Source organism: Myxocyprinus asiaticus, chromosome 27 (genome assembly GCF_019703515.2).
Source record: "Myxocyprinus asiaticus isolate MX2 ecotype Aquarium Trade chromosome 27, UBuf_Myxa_2, whole genome shotgun sequence".
NCBI lineage: Eukaryota > Metazoa > Chordata > Actinopteri > Cypriniformes > Catostomidae > Myxocyprinus > Myxocyprinus asiaticus.
In genome coordinates this window covers 8406532-8429250 of record NC_059370.1, presented here as the reverse complement: position 1 = coordinate 8429250, position 22719 = coordinate 8406532, and the positions used below count along the sequence as shown (strand labels likewise).

Sequence of the window (22719 nt, the reverse complement as noted above, 5' to 3'; positions counted from 1 at the left end):
TGTTACACTCAATTTCTTCCATCTGCCTTTCTTACAATATCAGACGAGTCAGGAAATCAAATGCAGTCATCTATGGGTGCGGCTGCAGTTTGGGAGTAGTGAGAAGACTGTGTGCCTGAGTAAGTAATTCCCCCCCCCCCAAAAAAACAAACAAAAAAAAACAAACGTGAAAGCTAAGACCATAGTGGTCCATGATGTCACTTCAACAGCAATGCTAAACACCCATATGCATGTACATACTTCACTCCAGCAGGCTGTTCAGCTGACAAATTATCTTAGAATTCATGACACTCAAATTCATTTTAAAATAACTCCTTATAAAATAAAGTTTATCTAATAAAAAGGGTTTGTCTGCTTGAAAACAGTTTGTCAGTTGTACTTGACTGTATGTGGCAGCTCCGTGATTTGATTATTTTTAATATTGGCCATATTGTCTGTTTTGAGCAAGGATGGATTATGTTCCTGTGAGGCCCGGGGAACCAGCCTTATTGAAGGGCCCCTCTTATTGCACTTGTGAGATTGAAAATAAAACAAACAAAAAAACATATATAAGAAATTACATTGCAGATATGAAAATTAAGTTGCATTTAAAGTCATATACGAGAAATTAAGTTGACATTTCGAGAATTAAAATTTCATGTGTGTAATATGTTACAAAAGAGACGATAGTGTACAACGTCATGATGTCAACAACAAGGTGTTCAGAAGACATTGTTAATGCCAAAAAGGGTACAGAATAGATTACTTAGAATTATTTTTTACATTGTACCAATTTATCTATGTGATTTTACATCTGCAGAGGCTCGTTTCTGGGGCCCTCCATGGTATCCATGGTAGTCAGAGACCCCAAGGCACTAGCTCAATTGGCCCGGACCATAAACCGTCCATGGTTTAGAGATGCATTTGGTTATCAGGCCAGTATTGTTTTCTTTTGTTCTCTCACAAGAAATCCTTGAGAACAAGCTGTAGATGGATGGACAAATTGAACTTGTCCACTAGATGTCAGCCTTTGACTTAAATGATGGTCCACCAGTGGTCCTAAACTCAAGGTGCTGTAGCTGGCAAATGTGTTCTCCCAAAATGGGAGAGTGTCATGTGATTTGTCAACATGAAATAGTTGAATTTGAAAAGTTGGTCACATTTCTATTTCCTCCTGGCTAAGGTGTGATAATATAATTCTTGCAGTAATTATAGTATTTATGTACTGTATATGGATTTTAGCTTTACAATTACCCAAAAGTCTTTTGTAGCATGCATAGCTTACATGACATTATAAGATAACATTAGAAATTAAAAAAAATACCAGACATGTGGATTTTGTACACAATTATTTTTTAATTTGGTACATCCGTGTGTAAAAAAAAAAAAAATAGTAAATGGCAATCTTGTGATGACAGAAAACAATTTTGAAGCAGTTTTGATACTGATGAACCCTGGTGGATCTTGCTTTCACATTCCTTTCTAGCCAAATGTACAGCGTTCTTTTTCTTGCACATTCCAGGGTACATGAAAGGCCTTGCACAAAGAAATTAATTTATGCCATTTAATGCATTTTAGAATTAATGTCTGAACAGAGAAGTGAAAATTCTAAATACTGTACATTGTTACAGCTGTAACAAAATAAATCCCCAGAAATACATAACTTGTAACTATTAAGGGTATTCAAGGAGGTTATTATTAATTGAACAATGCAAGCTTTAATAAAAACAGGACTACTATTGAATAAGCTTGGCCTATTGATACTTAAAAGGAAAGTGAATGATTCACATAATTGCCAACCATATGTAAAATGTTAGAGATTTTTTGAAATTTTGTATTTAACATGTTTAACATCTTTTTACAGTTAGTTTGAAATAAAAGCAGCAAAAACAACAATAATTCTGCAACCTTAGGAGCTATTCAGACTGAACGTGTTCTTGCACTAAAAAAAGCTAAATGTAGATGTCTTAAAGCAGGTAAAGGGTCTTAAAATGACTTTTAATAACCTTAAAAATGCTGCGCTCCTGCACGAGATGCTGCAAAGAAAAAAAATAAGACAAAAAAACAACAACAGCAAGATGTGGCACAATGATCAAAGATATCCGTCTAGCATATGTTTACAAAAGAGAGAAAACATTTTAAAACAGTGCAGATGAATGCAAAAATGCATTCGGTGAGAACAGCCCTATAGTCTTCCAACTGAGAAACCACAACTTTTGACTATAAGTGTCTAGAACAGATTTACAATGTAAACAGGCCACATCCTTCTACTGTCATTTCATGCTCTTCTTCCTTCAGGAGGTATGCTTGAAGGTGGCTTGAAATCTGAAGGGGTAGAATTTGGACTTGTATTCATCCCAGTGGGAATGTAATACATGCTCTCTAAATAGCTTTGATCCAGCGATGAGTGGCCTTTTGGTTCATTTTTTGGAATCTGGCTATCAGGGCTTCCGTATCTTAAGGAAGTCTGGTGAAGTGTTGTGGGGACAGCAGGCAGCTCTGGATGTCGTACTTGCTGGGCACTGCTGGGCATTGCTGGGTAAGATGGTATTGCATAAGGAAGATACTGTGGTGCATACAACTCTGGATTGTGCAGAGAGGAGAATGGTGGTGCAGCTGGTGGGTACAGCCCAGAGTGGGACATTGCCTGCTGTGGTATTAGAACTTCCACATACTGGCCCAATTCTGGATCAAACAGCATTTTTCTGAGTGGCTGCATTGGTACCTCGATATAAAAGTATTTACCAGTCTCAGGATCAAGAAGTACACGACGAGGTCCTTGGCCACAGCTGAGTCCACTTGGATTCTCTGGATACAATACACTGTCTCCACCTGGACCTTCATTCCCATAATCATGACCAAAGGATGGTGGCAAATCTTGGGGATTAAACAACTGAGGTCTGGGATCCAGAGTAGACATAGTAGACATGTTGGCTGAATGAGGGTACTCGTGATATGGTGCAGGACCTGCTACTTGTGGAGAATGATGATTAGCTGGACGTCTGTCCCTGTGCTGCCCAGAAGTTGGTGATTGGTCATCACCATAGGGTTGTGTATTTGCAACAGGACAGGCTCTTGGGTGGTGCAAAGGCTGAATTAAAGCTGGAACATGGGATATTGTGGTATTTGGTGAGACTCTTGGGTAATTTTGGGCCTGGCCATCTGGCCTGCATTGATGAGGATGAACCTGAGCTTGTGGAGGAGCTACTGGACAGGTGAAGACTTGGCCTGGAGACTGAGAGGCTGGTGGAATCTGTTCTTGTGAGCTGTGGTCGGGATGACCTCGATGTAAGTGGGAACATGATGTGCAGGAACATAGAGATTGCTTAGTGGTTGGATGATACCTGTATGGCTCTTGTGGGTGCAAATCTGACAACCATAGTGGGCTGAAACTCTCTTGCTCATCATAGCTGGGGGGGTCATCAGTAGCATAGAAATGATGGTCGTCTGTGTGAAATCTGTTATTAGGTGATACTCTTGACACAGGTTGTGTGTGGCTATGGGCCTTTGAACATGTGGGCCTCACGGATGGATTGGACGCAAAATAACTAACTAGTATTGACTGGTCTTGATTAATTGATGTAGTCAGTTGCTGGTGAGTGCTTCTGGTTGAAGATTGCTGCTGATCCACACTGGCCAATGTCATTGTAGTGGATTTCTGCACAGAACTTGGAGCTGTTGTCAATGGAATGGGTGATGGTTTGCAGCTTGAAACAGCCGATAGAGCCAATCTTTTTGTATTGCTTGATGAGGCCTGTTGATCCTTGACTATCAGTGTTGCTGGCATCTCATTTTTCTTTGATTCACCAGTTAATTTGGTTTGCTGTTTAATAAGAGACACCGTATGGATATCTTGTTTGGGTGGATCACTTAACATTGACCTAATTTCTGCAAAGGACTGTTTATAGCTGGGTTTTGGAGGCACAAATGTCTTTAGCCTATCACTGGATATTGACCTCACTTGTATGGGTAACTCAATCTCTTTTGATGCAGTTGTTGTCACAGCATTATTTTTTGAATTATTTGAAAAAGACCTCACCTCTGGCTTAACTAATGTTGTTAGGTTAGTTGGCATTTGTGTCATAGTTTTGGTGGCAGTTATTTTCTTCTTTTCTTCCTCTGTTTGTTGTAATGAAGATTGTTCTGTCAGCATTCCTTTGGGACTGTCACTTTGTTCTTTTGGCTTAAAGTGAGGGCCATCATGACAATGGGATGTCCTCAAGGAACTGTTGCCAAGAGGTGTTAGATTGCAAGACAATGCTGTATTTTGTGTGTTTTCTTGTGCTTCACTTGAGATATCTTCTGATAAACAGACCTGTAAAGGTACCTCAAGCCTGTTCACATGTTTAGCTATAGCACTCTCACTAATAGTAAGAACATCACAAACTCCAATGTCAGCCTGCATTCCTTTCTCTTTAAGTAGCATAGATACAGAGTGGCTGCTGCTGCTTGCAGCTTTTATTTGAGTGGGGTCAGTGATTTTAGAGTCAAAGGTATTCTGAAATGTTTTGGATGTGCCATCCGGCAGAACCACCAATGCAGACACTTCCTTCTCCTTACTGGGGGGTCTTGGGGGCATCCCTTGCTTAGTACTCTGATCAGAGTAAATGGAAGATCTCTCATATTCATTTAATCCATCTAAGGTTGCACACTGGAAATCTGTCGCTTTATGTTCAGAAGGCAGTATCTTTGGCAAAGAGGCTTTGGATGTTATTTCAGTGATATCAGTATCTCTGCTTGTCTCTGCGCCCTCCCTCGGTTGTGATATTTTTGATATGTCAACAGCCTGTGTTTCATCTTGCCACTGGATTGCTTTACTGCCTGATGTTTGCTTGTCCTTCCAACTAATAGCTTTGCATTCAATGTGCAGGGCTGGAGGAGTTTGTGGTGGTTTCTCTCTTTTCTCTTGAATTGGTGTGTCTTCTGCGGTAGCGGTTGTATGCGATGCTTTGAAAGACAGGTTGTATGTGTTTTTAACCAATTTCCTTACATCCCTAACTCTATGTATGACAGATTTTGTTCTGCTGTTGTTATTATCTTCTTCAGTTTCTATAACTACCATAGATTTGGTGCTTATATCGTCTGCAGATTTTTCAACGGACTGGGATTCACACATTTCTCTGGACAGTTCTATGTCAGGGGATAAAGAAACTTTCAGAGAAGACTTCTTTTTCTCTTTTATAGTGGAAGGTTTCAGAGTTATTTCTGGGGATTTTGACATAAATACATTCCTACCACCCCGTTGTCTTTGGGTTTCTGGTGCCATTTGGCACTCTGTGTCTCTGCTTATTGTTCTGCTCTGCATGCTTACTGCTTGAGTGGCAACAGCAACACTTGTGGTCCTGGCACTGGCATTTGCTGAGTCACTATTGTACCGCTTTCCTAGGTTGCCACCTCCTCCCTTCTTTGCATCATTCTTGCGGACTTTGTCTTCAAATGGAATAGCCTTTTTAGGCCTGATTTCATCCCACAATAAGTTTTCCATTAGCCCAGCTTCCCCAGTGTTAATGAATGCAGGTCTCAATATTGGTTTTGGAGGAACTTTTGGGGTACACTTCTTCAGCTGCTGATGTGTATTTCTCTCCTCTCTGTCAGAAAAATCTTCAGATAAAAGAGTACATTCAGAATGTTGGCTAGAACTTAAGCTATGCTTTTCCATGTTACTTGGTAGACCATCAAAGAAGCTGGGACTGATATAAGGATGTTTGTTTTTATCTTCAGATGGACTTGGGTCTTCACTACATGATGTTTCCTTTTGTGCATCCTGCATTTTCTTTGACACCACGCTCTTGATAATGGAGGAGGCAATTTGGGTCTTAGAAGAGGCATCATCTAAAGACGCAGACTTCTGCAATATCCTTTTCCTAACATTTTTAGATGAATTTGGGTCCTCTCTGGACATGACCTCCTGCACAGAAGCTGGTGTGCTGTGTTGACGAACAAGGATGTCTTTTGAGCGTGAATCCAAAACATTTTTAGCGTTCCCTTTGGTTTTTGATTCATCTGTGTTCCGCCTTAACAACTGTATCTGCCTTTTGGGTACTGTCCTCTTTCCCCTGCTGGACTCTTCCTTGCTCTCTAATGCAACATCCACACACTCAAAACTCTCCATCTCAAAGCATTTCTTCGGGTCTGCGCCATCACAGGGTAAAAATGAGGAACTGTGGAACAAGTCATCATTTTCATGGAACACTGAGCTACTTAAGTCTGCGTAGGTCATCCATGCAACAGCACCAGGGCTATCCATGGTTGATGGCTGCGAAACATTTGTAGATGACCTGTGGCTTGAATTGTTCACATCCAAATAATCCACCTGAGGGCTTGATAGGCTTCTGAAGGCCAGATCTGTAAGCCATTTTACCTCATTGTCTGCCTCATCAAACTCACTTCCCATGCTGGAGGTCTCAACAGTATTCTCTGTGGTAAGAAAGCCTGCACTGCTGTATATATCCTGGAGAGCTGATTGGACCCTCCTGGCACCACCCTTGTCCTCTTGTTGTGAGCCCTGTGCTCTGAACTGATTCTGTTGCTGCAGAGTTGTTGGGTGTGACTCAAAATAACAGCAAGCTGGAATTCCCAACTTTGGGTCTCGACTTGAGGGAGCTGGGCTGTGGCCTGCAGGCCCTTTACTATTTCTGGAACTGAATGACAGCTCAACCTGTTCCCCTCTGTAACTACTCTCACACATAGTCTCCTCCCCTTCTCCCAATACATGTTGATCTCCCTCCCTATTTTCACTTTCTTTCTCCCTGCGTGGCTTCCTGTCATATTCTCCACCACTGTCTCTACGGATAGCCCTCGGGCTTTCCCTCAATGCTATAGGCACTTGGCTAAGCCTCTTGTCACTACTGGGAGAATCATTCTTTAAAATCTCTGTCCCACTGTTACTGTCATAAACCTCCAAGCATTGTTTCTCCACCACAGATGCCACTGGCATTGACACAGATGAGGCACATGGACTTCGGGAGGTTGGTGCTCCACACGTGTTTGAATCAGCTGTGCCGTCATCAACAATTTCCTTAATTTTTTCCATTTGTACTATTGGTGATCCAGGATTTAAGGGTTTAGATGGTAAATCCTGCAAGATCTGCATTTGCCTGAGCACTTGTGGTCCAATGTCTCTACATTCCTCTAGGACTGATTCACTCCTTTTGAACGTCTCTGAGCAAGGAGGGTCATCAAAATGACTGCTGTTTATTGGGTTAAGGGAAGGAGGATTCATTTCATCACAGATAATTGATAAAAGTTGATTTTCTGTCTGTTCAAAAGGGATGGAAGTCTCCAGGTTTAGTTGAAGATCAGGGGATAATGTTGTATCTCTGGTATGGTTTAAAGCAGATAATGAAGGCCTTGATCTGCTCCCTGGTGTTGACAAAAAATCCCTTGAGGTAGGCAAGATGGAGGCATCATTTCTAAAATGAGCCTCAGGTGACTTTGCCAAAACATCAATTGGTGAAACAACACTATATGTGATGCCTCCAATCACTGGGGATTTTGTATTTTGTGACAGAACACTGCATGTAATTGTCTTGATTTCAGGTGAGCAGGTGACTGATCGCAGATCTAGTGAAGGTGCTGGAGATGTTGGTTCAGGTGTAAGGTAGTTTAGTCTGCTGTTTGGAGTGGAGGTAATGCTCCTTAACTCAGGTGTGGAATCCCTACTGTATGTTGGTGTTGCTGCATAATCAAACCTTGTCACGACAGGGGACGATGGTAAGTCATCTGGCTCTATTGAATAAAACTTTCTCACATTTGTTGGTGATGTGCTAACAGTATAACTCAAAGGTGAGTGAATTATTACTGGTGCTGGTGAATGAGCTGGAACTGAATGATCAAGAGAGGAGCAGATTTCACTGTAATCAATACCTGTGACAACAGGGGGGGATGGTGAGGCTTCAGGTTCAGTTGAATAAATTTCTCTCTTATTTATAGGAGATGGGCTAATGGAATAACCCCTAGGTGAGTGAATTATTACTGATTGTGGTGAATGAGCTAGAACCGAGTGCTCAGGAGTGGAGCAGATACCACTTTTATCAGTCCCTGTGATGACAAGGGAGGATGGTGAAGCTTCAGATTTAGTTGAATTAATATTTCTCTCATTTGTTGGTGATGGACTAATTGTATAACCCACAGGTGAGTGAATTATTGCTGGTTCTGGCGAGCAAGCTAGAACTTTACAGTGTTTAGGAGATGAGCGGATATCACGGTTTTCAAATCTTGCGATGATGGGGAAGGATGGTGAAGCTTCAGGTTCAGCTGAATTAACATTTCTTTCCTGTGTAGGTGATGGACTAATTGTATAACACATTGGTGAGTGAATCATTACTGGTTCTGGTGAGCGATCTAAAACCAAATGATCAGGTGATGAGCAGATATCACTGTTATCAATCCCTGTGACAACAGTGGAGGATGATGAGGCTTCAGGTTCAGTTGAATAAACCTTTCTCTCATTTATAGGCAACGGGCTAATGGTATAACCCATAGGTGAGTGAATTATTACTGGTTCTGGTGAGTGAGCTGGTGCTGAGTTATCAGGAAATAAAATCTCATTGATCTCAGGCGATGCTTTGACATCTGCAGAGGCAGATATCTGATTGGATGAAAACACCAGCTCTTTTGTTTCTCTGGAAGGGGCTGACACAGTTAGGGAATCTATTTCCCCATTATCATTTGTAGGAGGAGTAGATACATTTGAAGATGCAATGTAGGTATCCTCCAAGCCTGGAAACTCTGAGGTATTCCCCATTTGATTTGAACACAAATGCAGCAGCTCAGGTGAAGATTTACCTGTGGACACAGGTGTGAAGCTAATTTCATTGCTTACAGGTGAAGTGACATTTACTTTGAGCTCAGGACTGATACTGGGCACAGGTATGAAATTAATATCTCTGTTTTCAGGTGAAGTAGACATTTCCTGAATTGGGCTAAAGATACGGACTGTCTGAGAAGCGTTTGACCATTGTGATGGGGTGACACTATTAATTGTCTCTTTTGCAAGGTGGAAGCTTTCCTCGTGTGAACTATGACAGTTCATACTTTCTTTGTTCTCAGAAGAGACCACATTATTTAGCTCAGGTGAAGATTCTTCCAAACTTATTTGTGGAGAGGATGCACATTTAGTAGACTCATATATGGGTAGGCAGCCTTGTCTTTCTAAAGATATGTTTGTACTTGTATGTTGACATGTTGCAAAAATTCCTTCTTGGTCAAGGAAAGCAGGCTCTCTGTCCTCTAAAGAGGAGGATGTTATACTAGTTTTACCTGAGGGATCAGAAGGCTCCTTTGCTGGATTTATCAAACTAGTATCTGGTGTTAAATTAATATCCTGTGGTTCGGACGCATTTGTATTTTCTATTTTATTCACTGGGGTAGAGCTCACTGACACTTGAGGTTCTGCCCAGTTATCTGTATGTGAAAAGTCATCATTCACTTTGGTTGCAGGTGGTGTGCACTCGAGAGGGTTAAGCCCATTTTTGGAATCTGACAAGATTGTTAATTCAATTGGTAGTGAACTTGATTCCCAGGTCTCAGAAGTGGAAAAATCCTTTAAATTTGGAGAAGGTGTGCCACCTAAGTCAGATTCATTGGCAGTGTGATAAGACCCTGAAGGGTCATTTGCATTTTCTGTTGGAAAACGCTGATCCACTGCCCTCCTGAGAAATGTGGCAGACACAGGGCTACTTGAAAGTGACGGAGACTCACCGTCATCTCCAAAAATGTCACAAAGGCAGGTTGTTTCAGATATGGCACTACGATGGCTGGGGATAGCAGTGATGTCAAAGATCTCTACATGATTCGGGCCATCCCGATTTTGCAGGTTGAATGTGTGTGGAGCACTGCTAAGAAACGAGTAGCTATCTCCTTCTAGAACCCAGCGTTCCATTTCTTCACTCCAGATACCGGAGACATTGGGTTGTGTCTTTTAAGCTGTTTATTACTGCCTCTGTCCTTTAGAACTGCAGTGTACACCACTGGTTATTCAGCAGTTTAATATTTTTAGACCTGAAACATCATGAAACATATCAGTTCCAAAATGAATATTGTTATTCTTTCTTTACATTGTGTGTCATAATGAATTTGTCAGTCATTGAGTTGCAGGCTCTACAAATGTCACGGAATGTGAATGTTTCTAGACAGAATGTTTTATTCTTAACTGTATATTTTCAAGGAATATAAAATGTGCTCAGCATGCTCCTTCAGCTTTAGGCAAAGTTAGTTTTTGTTGTAACTCAGTCTATTCTATTGCATTTGTAGTTACTATAAACAAATCAACCCCTAGTAGTTAGGCTACTGTTTGCTCACACAAAACTGTTCCTAATATAAAATCCAAATAGAAAATAACAACTACTATAAAAGACATAAATCATGCAGACTTATTGAAGAAAAAAATATTCAATAACTTTGCTGGTGTACAGTGAAACAAGTTAAAATACACATGCAGAATTCAAGCCATATTGAGTGCCATGACTATTCAGAGGAAATAAAATGCTGCTAGTAGCCAAGTAGATACTTGCCTTTTCCTTGTGTTTTTCATGTTGCCAGTTTGAATGGAATAGCATGCCAGCCCCTCCAGAGAACTTTCAGTACTGTATCATGAGCTTAAATGAGGCTCCAACAGGGGGTCCTGGTTTCAGAGTGCCAAACTGACCCTTCATTAAAATGGGCCACTCAGCACAGATATGTCCAGCCCCTAGTCCTTTCCAATTTCATGGAGCCTGGCTATTTCAGACATTAATTGACACCACTTTGGGTAAAAAGTAAAGAAAGACAAGCATGCGAAAAAAAAAAAAAATTGACTTGTTGAACCTGACCTGAAGCTTTAATCCTGCTTGGACATAGGTGCCCGTCTCTACCAAGCTTAATAGGTTGTAACAGCTAGCAGCAGGTGCTGTGTTAGCATAGACAGAGTCTGTGAATGGAATCTGACACGCTAGGCCAAGACAGTCATAGGGGCTCACTAATTTTAGTCGCCTACTATCAGGGGAACTTTGCTTTGAGTGGCTGCCTAGAGATGCAGAAAGGACACAACTCTGCAGCTTTACAAAGTGTACATCTTTTCTGTATATTTATACAGCCTCTAGTATCAGATTATTGGGTAGCACTTTGACAAGTCTTCAATGTTACATTGAATTTGAGGCTAAATATATCTCCTTTCCTACTTTCCATATCTCCTATCTATATCACTTTTTATTTATAGAGTATAGCAGTGGATTTCATGCGGTTACAAACTAGTCCATCATCTTATAGGGAAAACATGTTTAGCACCTCTGCAATGTGGGGATTTAGTGTTCACACACAAATCCAAAAGCACAGTATCTTGTTTGACAATACTTCCAGGAATAGGTCTTTGATCAGTGTGTGGACTGTGCAAACAGAATTCTGAACAGCTATACATTACAGCTAAGAGCCCTACACCACATGAACATTCAGATTCTTCAGAAAATTATGACAATAAAATTAAATAATTCATTTCACAATATCAACCAGGTATAATATGTTTAAAAGTGCATTGGCATCAGAGGCTTTTAATATATATATTTTGTCAGCTGGAATTTTTAAAGCATTTATGGGAAAAATAGTCAACTGAAGGTCAACACAAGTTACAGAAAACTACAGTAGCTAAATAAGATAACACAAAAGTCAATTTTTAAAATACCTAAGTTATTATATTATTTTATCGTTCATATTTTTTTTTTATTTTATTTTTTTTTAGGTTAGTTTTTGGATGTATTTTAATGTCCTTTCAGTTTTCACTCTATGATGGCTGGTTTTATTTTAGTTTTTCCAGTGCTTTTTTTGTTGTTTTTTTTAGTTTAGTTTTGAAGTTTTTTTTTTGTTTGTTTTTTGCCACTAAATATCTCAGGATGCCTAGTGTTATCACTATCTAATGGCACTTCAATTTAATGAGTTTCATGTGTAAAGTGGCTAATACAGCCTTTGTTGCATAAATGTAAAAAAAACAAAAAAGAAAAAAAATAGAAGGAAATTTTTCAAGGATTTAATGGAAATTGGATTGTAAAAGTTTCAAATAATATAATATACGGTGCATCAAATACTAAAATTAATTTGTGGTCAGTTTTCATTTTATTTTAGTTAGTTTTAGAATCATGAAACTTATTTTAGTTTCAGTTTTTACAACCATGTTTCAATATTGTATGTTTATTTGAGTTAAAAAAAAATATTTAATTCAGTTTTCATTCACAATAAAAAGAATAATAAGACCTTAACTTGTTATTTGTCCCCATCTAGTACCCTGTACATAAATGCTTGCCGGAAATCCCCCACCAGAAACATGAGACATAGACATCTTTATCTTCAAGTCTCAAGTGTATTTAGATACTCTATTTTTTGACAAATATGCAGAAACTGCCCCACAAATAAAACAGGCTTCGGATGTCACCACACAATTGCACACAAAACACCAGGGAACCTTTCAAATAAGTTACTGATTCCATAATCTTCCCTTAAAGATATGTCTTTCAGGAAATTCAAAAGCTACAATTTTGTATATGTTTATTATAACAAGAGACAGACCTTCTAATACCATTCACATTTAATAAACAGTGTTTTTGTAAGCAAATTACTTCTGATATAGCAATTCCACAATTCCCATGTTAATTGTCATCTTTGCTCTTAGCATAATGTTAAGGTCAGTTCTACTGATTGGCAGTCCATTAGGCATGTCTTCCCATGAGAAGATCTTTTACAGACTTTCAGTTTATTCAATTCAGTAAATGCTGAAATGAAAGAGCTTCTCTCCAAGTGAGTTTTAACTACATTTTTTTGCTGATGTGTTGCATGTGTGAATACTGTAAAAATACCAGAAAATGTAATCCTTAATTTAATGGGATTCACATGTAAAAAGTGGCTAATGCGGCCTTTGTTTCGTAAAAGTACGAATGTTTTGGATATTCTTTGAGCATTTAAATTAAAAAAGAAAATTAACAGACCTCACACTATAATGTTACAAAATGTTTGAGAAGAGAAGAACCACTCCCAGTAGATGCCGATGACTTTCATCATGTCTTCAAGTTAAGTAGATCAACATGTTTTAGTGGTATAGTCAGAAAGAAATCCTCTCCAAAAGCTAATGTAGCTCAATTTCACAAGCTGAAAGAGAAAATGCTGTTGTTTAATGACCTATAATTATCTATTTATCACAAGTAAGTACAAGCCAAAACCTAACGCATGTAAATTGCAGGCTTATTGCAAAATTACTGAAAGTCAATGAAAGTTTTACATAATTACATGGAAAGGAAATTATTCTTTATGAGCTGACTTAAGGAGTTTAGTAGACTTTACGAGCTGGCTGCATAAGTGACTCACGTGAGGGCTTCAGTCTTTGTGCCCGACAGAAATAGCATGGTGCTAAAATCCCAGCAGCATCTCCAGGGGTCAATAGCACCCCATTTTCTGACCAGAAGAACTGAATCCCATCTGATCATCCAATACAGGACAGAGTGATCAATTTTCACTGCCAAAATCTATTTTAGAGATTAAAAAATATAAATATTTCTAAATACCTGACATAGCTTTTGGGACATTGATGTACACAGCCAGGTCACAGTTTTGTCTCATACCTGAAAACAGAAAGAAGGGCATTAATGAACATGAATAACTAGAATTGTGTCTGTAAGGCACATTTTGTTTTTTTTGTCAGCTTCTGTACACAGAATTCCCAGTCTGAACTGTATTTAACGTTCTTTGTTTGCTGTGCTTCTTGCGCAAATAAAAAAAACGAATAACAAATTAAATGATTATTGCAAAGTACAAAACTCTGAAAACGTTGTTTAATAATTCTTTGCCAGCAGAAAACACCTTACATTTCAGTCCTTATATAACATGAGTAACAGATCACCTACGCACCACTGATAACTCCACCCTCTCCAGGTAGCCCAGGTGCCAGGTGTATGTGAGTTCTGCTCATTCGGCTGAGGCCCTGGCTGCATATAGAGGGCCAGTTTTTCATGTATGAACCATGAACAGCTACTCTCGGACAATTCGGATCATCAAGTGATACTGCTCTCAACTCCAGATCTGCGACCTAGCAGAGATACATTCTAATACCTTCTTTTTAAAACAAATAATTTTACAAAATATGTGGTTATATGAGTACAACCAAATATTTTAAAACAGAAAGGTTCAATGGGTATAACAGGATGCCATGCAATCAAGTTTATTTTAAGGTGAAAATTTATCGATTCATTTATTTTTTGACCTGTTTCCAAAATCAAGGTTGTAGAATTTGCCCAATGAATGTGATGAATGTATGAATGTGACTTCTGTACCAAACTGACCTGCATCGAGTGACCCTGATTGGCTCGTATTTGTAGACGCCCATCATTAGGGTGGTTGCAAAGCTTGAATCGCTGCTTATCATTGGTGGCCACCACTCTTTCCACATCCTCCAATGAAAACATGCGGAACTGCAGATGAGCAAGCAGTTCATCCACAAATACAAAGCCATCTGCAGACAAAAACATAAGGTTGCTTCACAAATCAGAGACAACAGGGATGATAAAATATTCAACCAAATTACGTGCCAAAGAGATTATGACAAATCCATGTCAAGGAAGTGTTAAGTGAATAATCTGCAGTCTACAGTCCAAAAGTAACTGTAATTGTCCTCAACTTACAAGACCTACAGCCCGCTTAAAAGATCTATGTGACAATTATGTAAGCAGATAGGGTGTGGTGAATCATAAATTTTATATACAGTACTGTGCAAAAGTTTTAGGCACTTGTGGAAAACGTTGCATAGTGAGGATGTCTCCAAAAATAATGACATAAATAGTTTTCATTTATCAATTAACGTCATACAAAGTCCAGTAAACATAAAAAAAAAGCTAAATCAATATTTGGTGTGACAAAAAACACCAAGCACCATTTCTCCTAGGTACATCTGGACACAGTTTTTGTTGGCTGTTGGCAGATAGGATGTTCCAAATAGTGGTCGACCAATATGTTGCAGAGGCTGATAAATCTGCTTATGTTGTGACTTTTTTAATTATCGGCATCAGCCGATAAATCTTCCCGTTTGGCCAATTTATCTTGAGGGGGCCGAAAATCACCTGCTTGCATGTGAAGCAACTGAGACATGTAAAGGACCAGTCACGGTTCGTTTTGTTGTTACGTGTTATCGTGTTACTACAATAATAGACCGGTGTGCAATACAGTCTCATTTAAACGGTCCGCATACCAGAGCCGCAACAGAGGCGTTTTAGCTCAATGTTAAAATGCTTGCCTGTTCCATTCTCCCTCTCTCTCCTTCAAATATCAATAAAACTTGTATTATATACCATGTGCAAATATGCAGGTATCTCATTTAAACAGATGTCATTCACGAACCTCATGAAAATCCAGCGCTGTCTTTCTGTCGAGTGCTCATCTAATATCCTCCTCTGAAGCGTGTATACTATCAGCCAGAATCAGTAACTTCAGGATCAGGATCAAAAGTTCCTCTGATTCACAAATCATGATGACAATCCAAGCAGGCGATCCAGGCTGTTTAAACTGTCAGGAGATTGAGGCTTGCGGTGGAAACACACGAGCGTGTTTGTGCAACTTCAAGGCTGCGTCCGAAACCAGGAAAATGCTGCCGCCGGAAGCTGTATACGGAGGTACGATGAAAATAAGGTGCTTTTCAAGCTGTTCAGAAACCAGTTTCCAGAATTCCATTCATTCAAAACAGATGTCAGTTAAGCCATTAACTGATTAGGCAGCAAGTCAGCTGCCTGTGTTTTCGGATGCAGCCCAAGGTAAAAGCGCTTCACGTATGCTATAAGTAAATGTCTTATTCACTATGCACTGTATGTACAATTGGTATATTTTTTTGAGTAAATGCGATTGCTAACATGGACATGCCATCCATGGTTGCTGGACTACTGTGTGTACTGTTATTTCCTTCTTCCTAATATATTAACAATTTCTCCATGTGCAAATAAATTACTAAAAAGTGATGTGATTATAATTTTTTTTAGCAATTTTATGTTTGTTATTTACTATATTAAAATTATGTGATACATCATCATTGTATCGGCCTATCGACCACCCTGTTCTCTGGGTATCAGCATCAGCATCGGCCATTAAAAAACCCCTATCAGTCGACCACTAGTTCCAAGCTCCTTGGAGAACTTGCCACAGTTCTTCAATCTATTTAGGCTGTCTCAACTGCTTGTCTCTTCATGTAATCCCAGACTGACTCAATGATGTTGAGGTCCAGGCTCTGTGGGGGCCATACCATCTGTTTTAAGCTGGTTCCACACTTGCAGACTCAGAACAACTTGATTTGGGTGGGGGTGTCACACTTAGTGACTGTTTTCGCTGATCTTGCCCTCCTAGTCAGTGAGCCTGTCACACATACCGATTAAAAATGGAGGGAAGGTGTCACACTTAACGACTACCTTTGACTTTTCTCAGTGCTTCACTGTCACAACCCATTTTCACAGACAATCAACCTGAAGTTTTTGAATACACAGGTATTTTTCAATATTACTCCAAGAATCTGCGGCATCTGCTATGATTGGTTGTTTGTTAAAGACATGTCCTATTGAGAATGCATAGCAAAAATAAATTGCATCCTTTTATTTCACAAGTTTATTGTCACATTTTGCAAAGAGCTGGGCAACAAACGTGTGTCATTTGGTAGAAAGTGAACTATTTAAAAGAATACTATTCAAAAGTGTGAGGTTTCCATGGTTACATGCGCTGTCTTTTCTCAGTTTAGAAACAGGTTAAAGCACCATGAACCAAAATAAAGTATAAGGTATGCATATTTATACATAAAGTTATATAAATGTAGACTACAATATATTTATATAATCTAAAGCTGTACACAAATATAAAGCTTATATTTACGTGATATAAAATAATGTAAGCCCCAAGTATTAAATGTAAAAGGTTTTACACATTTATAATCACGTTGTGCAAAGATCTCTGCAGTAGAAATATTTTTATTTTAATAGTCTTTCATGATGATATTAAATACGTCAAACAAGCAATAAAAGAGCAATAAAAGCTTCTCATCCAAATTCAGGTTCGGTCGGCTTTCGTAAGGTTATATTTTAAAATGGACCAAAACTGGAAAATTTAAGTTGTGGTTATTTTTTTTCCATTATTAGTTGCTTTTACATTATTTCTGCATTGAAAAATACCTGTTCTCTCAGTCATGGAGCTCTCTCTCTCTCTCTTCCTGTGTCTTTTCTGTCACAATACAAAAGAAGTGATCATGAAGATGGAGTAACTTTTCCTTTAGGAAGTGCGTGATTGTTTATTTTTCCAATAAAGGCTTGTTGTAGAACGCATGTCAACATGCAGCTTTCAGTGAGTAAAGTAATGCAGCCAATAAAAACAGACTGTTGTGGCACATTTTAGTGCAAGAAAAAAGCTTGGTGACAGAATCTGAGTGTGATGAAAATATTCACATCAGCATGAAGTCTTCTTTAGTAAAAGAAGAAGCTCATTGGTCACTTAACGAGAACACAAGACCCCGCCTCAATGACAGAATTATTTTTTCAAACAAAACGGATGTGTTTTTTCTGTCTTTAAAGCCATTAACTCAGCAGGGAGTCCTGACAGTCAAGTGATTTACACCTCCCGCTGAGAGATACTATTGCGTGCTCTGTCTCCCACTGCCTGGCCGGTGATTATGTTAATGAAGCTAATACCAGAAAATCACTGGAAAAATCGGCTAGTGAGACGCCGCCTTTAGGGATCCTTATTCTTCTTCTATTAAAATCTATTTGCAAAGGGAATGTTGAAATATAAAATTTATATTTCCAACAATTACACTTACAGAAGAATATATAAAATAACCATTTTAAGACAAATGTTTTTGTTTAATGCACCTAAGACTTTTGCACAGTACTGTATATACACTCACTGAACACTTTATTAGGAACAATTGTACACCTACTTATTAATGTGATTATCTAATCAACCAATCATGTGGTAGCAATGCAATGCATAAAATCATGCAGATATGTGTCAGGAGCTTCAGTTAATGTTCACATCAACCATCAGAATGGGGAAAAATATGATCTCAGTGATATCGACCATGGCATGATTGTTGGTGCCAGATGGGCTGGTTTGAGTATTTTTGTAACTGCTGATCTCCTGCGATTTTCACACACAACAGTCTCTATAGTTTTCTAACATATTCAAACAGGGTGGTACATTTCACATTCTTTTTTTTATTTTCTCCCCAATTTAGAATGCCCAATTCCCAATGCGCTGTAAGTCCTCATGGTGGCATAGTGGCTCGCCTCAATCCTTGTTGAGCGCGTTATTCTAAATGTTAGAATAATAGTAGAGAGAATTATTTATTTCAGCTTTTATTTGTTTCATCACATTCCCAGTGGGTCAGAAGTTTACAAACACTTTGTTTGTATTTGGTAGCATTGCCTTTAAATTGTTTAGTACTTGGGTCAAATATTTTGGGTTGCCTTCCACAAGCTTCTCACAATAAGTTGCTGGAATTTTGGCCCATTCCTCCAGACAGAACTGGTGTAACTGAGTCAGGTTTGTAGGCCTCCTTGCTCGCACACGCTTTTTCAGTTCTGCCCACAAATTTTCTATCAGATTGAGGTCAGGGCTTTGTAATGGCCACTCCAATACCTTGACTTTGTTGTCCTTAAGCTATTTTGCCACAACTCTGAAGGTATGCTTGGGGTCATTGTCCATTTGGAAGACCCTTTTGCCACCGAGCTTTAACTTCCTGGCTGATGTCTTGAGATATTGCTTCAATATATCCACATAATTTTCCTTCCTCATGATGCCATCTATTTTGTGAAGTGCACCAGTCCCTCCTGCAGCAAAGCACCCCAAAACATGATGCTGCCACCCCGGATGGGATGATGCTGCCACCCCGGTTGGGATGGTGTTCTTCGGCTTGCAAGCCTCACCCTTTTTCCTCCAAACATAAAGATGGTCATTATGGCCAAACAGTTAAATTTTTGTTTCATCAGTCCAGAGGACATTTCTCCAAAAAGTAAGATCTTTGTCCCCATGTGCACTTGCAAAACATAGTCTGGCTTTTTTTTTTTGAGTTTTGGAGCAGTGGCTTCTTCCTTGCTGAGCAGCCTTTCAGGTTATGTTGATATAGGACTCATTTTACTGTGGATATAGATACTTGTTTACCTGTTTCCTCCAGCATCTTCACAAGGTCCTTTGCTGTTGTTCTGGCATTGATTTGCACTTTTCGCACCAAACTACATTCATTTCTAGGAGACTGAATGTGTCACCTTCCTGAGTGGTATGATAGCTGTGTGGTCCCATGGTATTTATACTTGCATACTATTTTTTGTACCGATGAACATGGTACCTTCAGGCGTGATTTTCCCATGATGTCAAGCAAAGAGGCACTGAGTTTGAAGGTAGGCCTTAAATACATCCACAGGTACACCTAACAATTGACTCCAATTAGCCTATCAGAAGCTAATTGTCTAAAGGCTTGATATCATTTTATGGAATTTTCCAAGCTGCTTAAAGGCACAGTTAACTTAGTGTATGTAAACATCTGACCCACTGGAATTGTGATATAGTCAGTTAAAAGTGAAACAATCTGTCTGTAAACAATTGTTGGAAAAATTACTCATGTCATGCACAAAATAGATGTCCTAAACAACTTGCCAAAACTACAGTTTGCTAATATGAAATCTGTGGAGTTAAAAAAAAAAAATGATTTTTTTTAATGACTTCAGCCTAAGTGTATGTAAACTTCTGACTTCAACTGTATACTGTATATATCACCTCTCACCTGAGTTCATATTTAGACCCATCTTACTGGCACCGTGGCGTAACACATAAGACAAAGATTTGGAGAGGCGCCCATCTCTGGTCTGGAAGACACACAACATAAAACAACATAGCCTACTCATAACAAAGTGTAAAGGCCCTTTAAAATCATAAAATGTTTGACATGGAAGTTGACATGTCATTCAGTCTGATAGATGCTATACTACATGTAAAACTATTTTAAACAGTCTTTTGCTCAATCTCTTATAAATATTATGCATGCAGAAGCTTATAACCTCATGTTATTTAAGAGACTACATGGAAAACTTGTACTTTTATCACACTGCAGGTCCATCCCAGCAAACACAGAACATTCCCCTAACGTTAGCGTATGGTTCCTGTTTGGTTATTTTTTTTGGGAACCAATTCCTAACGTTCTCTTAAGGTTCTTTATTTTATAACCATAAACTAATGTTCCCAGAACCTTTGTGGGATAACCTAAAAACAGGGGTGTAAAAAGTACTCAGAAATTATACTTAAGTGAAAATATGGATTCTGACTAAAAAATTTTCTCAATTAAAAGTCCAAGTATCTAGCCAAATACATATTTGAGTGAAAGTAAAAAAGTATTTACATTAAATTGTACTTAAAAAGTAACTTTTTTTCCTAGCTAGAATGAAATCAAGAGATGAGGATGTTGTTAAATTCGATTGGTTTGAAATTAGGCTTTTTTCTGTCTCTGACGACTGTCACATCTCTCCCCCAGCGGCATTTGCAAACTGGTCAAAGAATCATGTTACAATAACTACATTTTGCTAAATGATTTTTATGTGGCCTGTTGTACGTAACACGGCAATCTCCTGGTGAACACAACAGGTGCTAAAACAACAATGACTTTTATCCCCTTTCACTCAAATCACAAGTACAATGACATATTATCAGTTCATAAACACTTTTCACTCTGTTCCTCACAAAATGTTATCTTATGACATATAAACACTTTTACTATAGCGCATGACTCATTTTAACATTTGCATTACATAACCAACTACATTTACAAGCTTGTTCGTGTGTGATCATATTGCGTGTTAGCTCAATGAGTGTTGCATATGCGATCCAGAGTATCACGTGAGCCTAATGTGTCATAGAAGCACCACAAAATGACATGTATGCTTCAGAAATTGTGTTTTTTATCTCACATTTGCTTTTTCTGACACAATCGGTTATGTTTAGGTTAAAGGTTTAGGGTAGGGAGGTCACTTTTGTTCATTTAAATCTTGATATAACATTAACCTTAATAAGCGCATACGTCCAGTCTGTAGAAGTAGCAGGCGTTTAGGACAAAAAACGTCAGTGTTTCTCACTTCATGCTCATAGTTTTGTATAAATAAATCACATTCAGTCGGGCGGTCACATATGGTCTAGTCGCACAAATATTTAAACGTATCCGAAGCTGAAATCAGATCCGAAATTCAGCCTCTGCAGATGGTCAGAACTCCACACAGCCGCTGTGGGACACTCTGTCATTTGTCAATCTGTCATTTGTCGGATGCAGTAAAGAGAAAATGATCTGCAAAAATGTAATGAGTACTTTTCAAGTTTAAATAAAATTGTAAGGAGTAAAAAGTACTATTTTGCTTTGTAAATGTAATTAAGTACAAGTATTTCATTTAAATAGCATTCAAGTAAAGTACAAATCCCAAAAAATAATACTTAAGTATAATATAAATATTTTTACTCTATTACTTTACACCCCTGTCTAAAAATGTATACAGAATATTCTCTAATGGTTATTTTTAGGTTTTATCTTTAGGGAACGTTAGGGAACGTTCTCCAAATCTAAAGGGAACGTTCTATTTCCGTAATAAAAAAAAACTTTCCTGGCTAACCAACAGGGAACGTTAGGATGTCCGTTCTGGGAACCGAAAATTAAGTTAACATTCCCTGAACGTTCTGGGAAACAAAAATTGTTAGCTGGGATTTAAAATGCAAAAAAGTGTTAAAAGTTTAAAAGCTTAAAATAAATGTTACATGACTTCACCTTATAGGCTACATTAATACAAATTTTAACTTAAAAAACAAAACATGCAAAAGATTTACACGATCATTACATGTATGAGAAGCCATGTTATGATTTAGGCTTCATCTGTAACTAATGGTATTTTGGCCGAAATACGGTACGGTTACCGTTATAACTTTTGTAGGAGGACCATGTGTATTATGTGTTTTTATAAATAACGAGTTAATATCTGTTATTTGGTATATTACGCACCTCGCCGTCTCGGTTTCCTCGTCTTCCTCTTCCTCTTCCTCGACGTTGACAGTCCATTTGTGATAAAGGCTACTGCGTTTACTTTTATCATCCACCAACAAAACAATATGTGCTACTTTACATTTGTTTCTACGAGTAATTCTTTGCCTATAAATAGCAAACAAGCAGTTAATTTGTGTTACTTATCAATAATGCACGTTTAAACTGCTGTACACATTTCCGTGTCCTCTACAGGCTATACACTGACGCAGCCACTTAAGATCAAATTCATCCCGCGGCCAGCAGGGGGCAGTACAGGCTATTTGTGATACTTTCCGAGAGAACTTACGCCGTCTAGCGATGGTTATGATTTGTTTTGTTTACAAGCATTATTATTATGTTGGGGTGCATTTCTAAATGGGATACGAATTATTGATGAATTATTAATAGAACATGTTCTTAATGATTTAAAATAACAACAAAACACAAATCAACGATCTTATTTGTTGGGAACACTTCGTCGTCTGCCATTACCTTACAAAGAAATTAAAGTTTCCTTTACAAAGATTTCTCATAGGTATCTCGCAAAACCGCTGTTTTGTGTTATTACAAATATTATCTAGGAATAGTTCACCCAAAAATGAAAATTCTCTTATCGTTTACTCACTGATTTTAATTTCTCCCAAAGCACTAAATAACTTTTTGTGTGGTGTCTATAGGTTGATTTTAAGGCAACTTGATTCATTTAATAAATA

The 22719-nt window shown here is 38.5% G+C and overlaps 2 protein-coding genes across 2 annotated transcripts; both read right to left on the bottom strand.

Annotated features, from left to right (window-relative positions):
• Positions 1-1344: 1344 nt before the first annotated feature.
• LOC127418025 (uncharacterized) lies at positions 1345-11752 on the bottom strand. Its single transcript, XM_051658340.1, has 2 exons — positions 10494-11752; positions 1345-9981 (listed from the first exon to the last, which is right to left on the bottom strand). The coding sequence occupies exon 2, from the start codon at positions 9860-9862 to the stop codon at positions 2258-2260; it is 7605 nt and encodes a 2534-aa protein (XP_051514300.1). The 5' UTR covers positions 9863-9981; positions 10494-11752; the 3' UTR covers positions 1345-2257.
• A 723-nt stretch (positions 11753-12475) lies between these two features.
• Positions 12476-22274, bottom strand: trpt1 (tRNA phosphotransferase 1). Its single transcript, XM_051658374.1, has 7 exons — positions 21986-22274; positions 19736-19817; positions 14277-14446; positions 13846-14023; positions 13503-13559; positions 13306-13416; positions 12476-13089 (listed from the first exon to the last, which is right to left on the bottom strand). The coding sequence occupies exons 1-7, from the start codon at positions 22040-22042 to the stop codon at positions 13067-13069; spliced, it is 678 nt and encodes a 225-aa protein (XP_051514334.1). The 5' UTR covers positions 22043-22274; the 3' UTR covers positions 12476-13066.
• Between the last annotated feature and the right edge of the window lie 445 nt (positions 22275-22719).